Source organism: Numida meleagris, chromosome Z (assembly GCF_002078875.1).
Source record: "Numida meleagris isolate 19003 breed g44 Domestic line chromosome Z, NumMel1.0, whole genome shotgun sequence".
In the NCBI taxonomy this organism is placed as follows: domain Eukaryota; kingdom Metazoa; phylum Chordata; class Aves; order Galliformes; family Numididae; genus Numida; species Numida meleagris.
In genome coordinates this window covers 10,339,253-10,346,567 of record NC_034438.1, presented here as the reverse complement: position 1 = coordinate 10,346,567, position 7,315 = coordinate 10,339,253, and the positions used below count along the sequence as shown (strand labels likewise).

The window sequence follows — 7,315 nt, the reverse complement described above, 5'->3', positions numbered from 1 at the left end:
CCGTGGGGACTGTAGTAGTCCTTCTCTTCTGAGAACTAGGTATGTCCACTACATGATGTTATGATGTGGAATACCAATAACCGAAAATCACAAAACCATGACACATTAGGAACGTTTAAATCTCTGGAAATCGATAAATGAGGGATTTTGCAACAGGGATGGGGAGAGGTCTGATTCTGCTAGACAGAAGACAGGGCTAGGCCCATCTCACTTCTATGAAGGGCTGAATTTCCATGAACTGACAAGCAAATGAGGAAATGTGACTGTATTCACTTTAACCCAGAGATTTAGCCTGGTCCTGACACCTTATGAACAACCTGATTGGAACTGATTCAACAATTTGCACAGTCCCTTGCTGTCCAAGTGCGCACAGAGGTCTGATACAATGCTTTAGATGAATTTTGGACACAGCCATGATGCAAATGGGAATCTGAGAGATTGGAAGTTCTCCTGCATCCTCACTTCAGAGATTGTGCCTAGACTATAATTTTTTTCCCCATTACCATTACACACTGCAGTGCTCCTTCTATTCCATGGAAAGGCTGCGTGCAACTATACTTTGATTTGCAAACCTGATCTGATGTGGGAAGCCTGTGCTCTTTCACGTATATTTTTGTGATAGTGCCTAGAGCCTGGCTTAGAAGAAAATAGTGCTTCAGGAACTTCCATTTTTAAGTAAGAAACTCACAAATATATTACTAACTGGAGAGCAGGGTGGGAGCTGGTGTGATAAGGAGAAATAGCAAAATTGTAATCTGATCTGCAATACTGTGCTAAGTACTTTGGTGAAATTTCCTCTGTCTCACAGCAATGGGAAAAGAGAAACAAGCTCTTCAGCCCCAGTAGGGATGTGCCTTCAAGGGTTATATGAATTTATTCGTATACTCTTGTCCATGATTAGGAACATAAAGATTTAATTTTTGTTAAAAATTGAAAGATTAATGATGCCTGAGAGTTGCCATTGCCAAGGTGTATGACAGCACCTACAGCGTGGATGCTGTGGAGTTTAATGAATACAGCATGCAGGTTAGCCCACGGACATTTCAACTGTTATTGAATCTAGATTCTCTAGATGATCTCAACAGATGGAACCGTATAACCAGGAACAATTATATAAACACCACCTACACCATTTTTAAACAACAACAACAAAATATTGTGCTGCTTGATAAAGTCAAACGCTTGCTCCAGATTAGCATTGCTTTCAAAATGCAAATTCATGGAGAGTTAAACTGGTGTTCTGGGAAACCAGGAGATAATTTAGGAACGGCCAAGGGGAAGGAGTGTGATACATTGACCAAATGGTAACACCTATCATCAGACAGCTGAAATGTATTTAAAATCAGGTTTATATGCAATAGTAAGTGATTCAGACAGAAATAATTTTGCAAAAACCTGACGGTATGGATTTTTAATGTTAACAACAGTAGGAAAATTATGTTTAACTGTTTTTATATTTTGTGTCTTGAACAAATGTTATTCAAATTGCAGCTGGAAAAAAATCTGCTGGAGAAGGGACACCAAGGTTGCAAAGCAAAGCTCTCAGAAAATTACACAATAAAAATTTTGCATGCATAAAATTTAATTTGGCCCCCTTGTGAGTATGTCTTCTAATCAGGTCTTTAGTCATACAGTCATACACTGCTTGTAACACATCCACTGCACTGAATGAATAGAACAATTGGGAAAATCATTAGACCTTAGTTTCTTATAAAGCCCTGGTTTCCTATAATAATCTAGTTACTTAGGAATCTTCCAAATTTTGTTACACTTATGAAAGACTGAAACATTTCAGTTTCCATAGCCAATCTTGGAAACATGCTAAAGGTGTAATCCAGACAACAGTATCTGTTTAACATTATTCAAAAATATATTGCTTTTTATTAGTAAGGGACTGAAGTAGACAGATCCTTTTTTATTTTGTTGTGGATTTTTGTTTTTTTATGGTTGTGGGTTGGTGATTTTTTTTTTGGGGGGGGGGAGGAAATGTGGGGGACATAGATGGGTATTTGAATTTATTTGAATTTTTTTACTCACTTTTGTGACTTTATGTTTTGTTTCTTTTTACCATTGGCAACATATGTCAGTAGGGCCAATACTTGTTACCCTGCAAAAGGGCTACAAGCTGCAACTTACTGAAGTAAGTTGTCCAGCATGTTAAGTGTAGCGCTGATACTGAAGGTTGCTTATTATGGCCAGTATGGTTTATGTCTGTGTAATCAGAGGTGATCAGCTTATTTCGCAAGACAGGTGATGGGGATGTGATTCTCAGAATTTAATTTGTGATATCAGCTGCGTGTGATGAGAACTGAGGAACTACATACCTACACTACAGCCAAACTTCTGCAGCTTACACTTATAGGGTACATGCTTGTAGAGCTTGTCTTCCTTCCAATTTCTAAAACCCAGCCAGGAGCAACAGCAAGAAAGCTATTTGAGTTTGTGTTCAAATTTGTATGTGAATTTCCTGTGTTACAGTTTTCTTTCAGTAGCAATTGTAGTTCTCTCTAAGGTGAGAATCACTGAGCCTAACTCCCTGTGCGCAAACAAGACTCTCCACCAGGTGTTCTGACTTCATTCTTTACACACAAACCAATAACATCTTCTTACAGATGATTTTGTACATGAATGGCTTCCTTTTTTTTTTTTTTTTTTTTTGGTAGCAAGATTGTCTAAGGGAAACAGTCTTAGAGAACTTGAATGACTTAAGACTAAAGGATTGGAAAATTATTTACATCCACTGATGACAGATGAATATGTTTCTTGCAAATTAACAAACCTTTCCTAGAACAGACTCTTAACATACTGAGACTCCCTAGTGTTTTTCCTGAGTACTCACAGTTGCAGTGTGCCAGAGCCCTCAGGCATGGTTGTAGAGATGCTGATGCTCAGCTGTGGAGTAAATTTCATGTGGCACAGCTCAGAAAAGCATTCACATCTATATCCCTTCTAAATGCCACTGTAATTGCCTAAACATAGTGCATGTTCCCAAACTGATACTGGAAAATCTGGGTTGGAAAATCCCACCATTAATTAAATGAAAAGAATATATAAATATATAAATGAAAAGCTCTGTGACAGCACTTCTGTATATATTTTTAAGCAAATCTAACATTTTTTAAAATACGTTAAATAAAATGCAATGACATTTTCATTGTTTACCTCCTTGCACCTTCTTTTTCTCTAGGTTATGTTGATATTGGATTAATTCCAAAAGGTGCAAGGGGTATCAGAGTCACAGAAGTTGCAGAAGCAGGCAACTTCCTTGCTGTGCGAAGTGAAGACCCAGAAAAATATTACCTGAATGGAGGTTTTATCATCCAGTGGAATGGTGAATACAAAGTGGCAGGAACAATATTTCAGTATGACAGGACAGGTGATCTAGAAAATCTGACTGCTCCAGGACCCATTAATGAATCAGTATGGATTCAGGTAAGTAACAGATCTCTAGCAGAATCTGCTGGGTTTGAATGGTAGCTGACTGTACCAAAGCTTTGAAACTGAGGCTGGAAAATATGTATATTTTTATATAAACTGCTCTACTAGCATCATGTCTTGCAGAAATCATTTAAGCTATTTTGGAAAGAAATATGTTGCTTGAGAAGGCGGTTCATCCTACCTGAAAACATGTTTGTCCTATGTCATAGTTTGATTACTAAAAACTAGTATAATTCAGTGCTGCCACTAGGATGGGAATCCTACCAGCTGTAGTTGGTGAGCCCTTTGCTCCAATTTCCATGTCTCCTGTGCCAGATTAGACCAAACCATGAAAAGTAATGATGAAAAGTAATTAACACAGAAAAGGAGCTGATGTCAGGCTGTGAACAGAGAGTTAGCAAAGGGGACAGCAGTGACAGCTTACACTGAACAAGAAGGTACAGAATTAGATAGAGAGTTTAATAGCTTATGGTAAATAAAATGGATCTGTGTAGTATCCACTGATTAACGTTTCAAACTTTTGTTTCTCTTATGTTGCTTCATAGATTTTAACTTAAATGTAACCAGCTTCTGTTAATTTTTAAATATTTTTAATTTGCCCGTTTGTTCTCTGAATGGTGCTTTCTGGGCTTGTTTGCCTGTGTATCCATCATGTAATTAAAGACATATTAGAGCTATCCTGGGAGAAGATCCATCCAGAAGGTATTCAGCTGTCACCATCAGGAAACAAATCCAGTGAAACCATTAGGAGGAAGAGGCAAATTTCATTGCCTCAGTAATTTATCCCTTGATGATGTTCTTCTTATCTCCCTCCTATGAGCCAAATTGTAACATTCATGAGTGCCTCTGCTTAGCTGGGATGTTCCTTCTTAATTTGGAAATGCTGAAAAATAATAAGAAGGTAGTACCTAAATAAAATCTCTAGTTTTCTGATCTACTGGATATTTTTAACAGTTGTTATGTATGGGTAGGGTAATTACCATTTATAATAATGGTAGGCAATAGCTCTTAGTCAGTGCCATGTTTTCCAGAGGCTTGGATGGACTTTGCATTATCTCCTGGTCAATAGGATGCCAATTATGTTGACCCACTTACACCTGAACTTTCAAAACTGCATGGCAAATGACTGTGTCTTAAAAAGTAACATCTGCCACTGTTGACAAACAAATGAATGGTTTGCCAGTCTGTATTTCTGAACTGGTAGTAGGCTCCAAAATGTGTTGCTTTTAAACCTGTTGGGTTTTTTTGCTGTCATACTTTGAAAGCTTTGGGCTAGAAGGTTATAATAATCACAAATGGTTAAATGAGCTGTACTGTTTTTCCAGCTACTTTTTCAAGAGACTAACCCTGGAATCAAGTATGAATATACTGTACGTAAAGAAGAAAGTCATGAGAATGAGATTGGAGAGCCTGAGTATTTTTGGCAATATGGAGAGTGGACAGCCTGCACTGTTACCTGTGGAAGAGGTAATTCCACATTTTGTTTTTCTATTATTGTCATTGTTATTTACTTAAAATTGTCTAGACTGTTTCTGTCATTTCTCTTTCTTTAAGAGGTAAGGTTCTTACATGCATTTGATGAGTTTATATATAAGAATGTATTTTAGCTTTAAAATAAGATAACAAACGTATTTAAGATGAGTGAGTACATGTAGTACCTGCCCTGAAATTCTCAGCCTCTCTGAGCCAAAATGGAAAAACTACTTTTCCCTTGCATCTTACTGTCAGAATTGTTTGTAATAATCCTGCTTCCCAGCAATACTGGTTTGTAACCTACTTTTGTTTCTCTGTGTAGGTGTTCTAAACTCAGGTATGTTAAATACAAAAAATAGCCTTCATTTCTGCCCAAAAAGCAAATATGCTTTTGTGCATTTCTCAGTAAGTACTCTACTTAAATTGATCTTGAAACTTGTATATCTTTGCCACTCTCAATACAATGGAACAGTTCCATTTGTGCTGAAGTTCTGTGTGGCGTGTTAAGCCAGACAATTGTGTAGAATGACAACCATGAAATACTGTTTAACAGCAGGTCTAGAAGATTGCCTTTGGTAAGGGAAAACGCTGGCAGGAAAACTTTCTTTAAGGTATAGAACAGTATACTATACTACAACAGTACGCTGTTGTTGTTACAGCTATTGGAGAACTGATGTGAAACAGGTCTTTTATCTTTCTAATGTTTGGGTTCTGTTTGGAGTATGTGATTGTTGTTGGTTTCTTTTTCTTTTTTTCTGGGAAGTACAGACAAATTTCTTAACAAATCCAGTTGTTAGTATGACAAGAATAATGATTACACTAGTAACAATTTTTAGATCTTTCCTGTCATAAAAGACTCTGAAATAATGTATTTTTTCAAGGGTTTGAAAAAAGGGCATTGAATAGCTTTAATTTTAGAAGATTAAAAGAAGAATTTTAGAAGGTCTTTACAAATGACCCCATCCCCAAAACTTTCCTGTATTGATACTTGTATGTGTGTATAAATATGTATAAATGTTTGCTCATAAGTGCAAACTTCTGTGTATATATGTGGGGTTTTGTTTTGTTTTTGTGGAAAGAGCTTCTCACCACGGAACACCATGGGCTTAGCAAAATAAAGCTTTTTCTTTAGGTACCTAAAACAAATGCTTTGCTCAATGGCATGCCGCATGTTTTAGCTCTTTTATGTACTTGTGGATGATGTTAACAATTGTCATGATGACAAAAAGAGAGGCAAAAAGTGTTATTAACCTGATAATTATGTTTTTATTCAACATCTGCTCCACTTTTCCCAGAAGTGTTTCCTACTAAGTAAATTATAATCCTATGTACTGCCTTCTGGCTGAAGAATTGTGTGATTTGGCTTTGATTTCTAACTGCAACGTGATTATTTAAACAGAAGACTGCAGGATATGCGTTTTTTTCAGTTTTTATTTATTAAGTGGCTTCCCCCTTCACCATCTTTGACTTCTTAATGAATATTTCTTGAGCTTATGGCCTTGTTCTTTGCATAGGTAGAAATGAAACATCTCAGGCAGCACTGTGAACTTCTTCCTCTGCAGAGAAACTATGAGGTACATCACAGTATTAAAGCATGGAAACTTTCTCCGTTCTCTGTATTCATTCAAGGACAAGATAAAAGGAATAAATAAACCTTTTGCTCTCTCTCCCCTTAGATACAAACATTATAAAAATTACAAAACAGACTTGAACAAAGGTGTAATCTGCTAGTAAGTGATGAAGTCAGGGTACTGTCACTTACTCCCTGCACAATGAAAAAGGGAAAGCCTGCCTTAGAGCTTAAATGCATTGCTTGGACAAGGGGAATTACACATAATCACAGAATTGCAGGGTTTGGAAGGGACCTCAAGAGATTGAGTCCAACCGCCCTGCTAAATCATGGAACCCACAATAAGTCACACAGGTACGTGTCCAGCCAGGTCTTTAGTATCTCTGTAGAAGGAGACTCCACAAACTCTCTGGGCAGCCTGTTCCAGTGCTCCGTCACCCTTACCATGAAGAAGTTCTTCTGCATGTTAGTAATGAACTTCCTATGTTCAAGTTATAGGCCTTTGCTCCTTGTCCTATCACTGCACACCACCAAGAAGAGCCTAACCTCATCCATTTGCCTCCTATCTCCCTTTAGATAGTTATAAACATTTATCAGATTCCCTCTCTGTCTTCTTTTCCCCAGGCTGAACAGATGCAGGTTACTCAGCCTTTCCTCATATGGGAAATGCTTCAGACCCTTAAACATCCTTATGGCCATCCACTGGACTCCTCCTAGGAGATCCCCATCTTTTTTGAACTAGAGAGACAGAGTTCTGATATTACAATCAGTTTGCATTTCTCTGCCGGTAGCCTTTGCTCAATCTGACTGTGCTCTGTGTTGCCTGAATGTGAA

The 7,315-nt window shown here is 37.5% G+C and overlaps 1 protein-coding gene across 3 annotated transcripts in view; it reads left to right on the top strand.

Moving 5' to 3' along the window:
• Nucleotides 1-7,315, top strand: part of ADAMTS12 (ADAM metallopeptidase with thrombospondin type 1 motif 12) — a 180,009-nt gene that overhangs the window by 133,915 nt on the left and 38,779 nt on the right. For all 3 annotated transcript variants that reach the window (XM_021380709.1, XM_021380708.1, XM_021380707.1), the window contains 2 exons: nt 3,188-3,432; nt 4,764-4,905. In XM_021380709.1, coding sequence (XP_021236384.1) covers nt 3,188-3,432; nt 4,764-4,905 — 387 coding nt within the window. The remainder of the gene's footprint in view (nt 1-3,187; nt 3,433-4,763; nt 4,906-7,315) is intronic.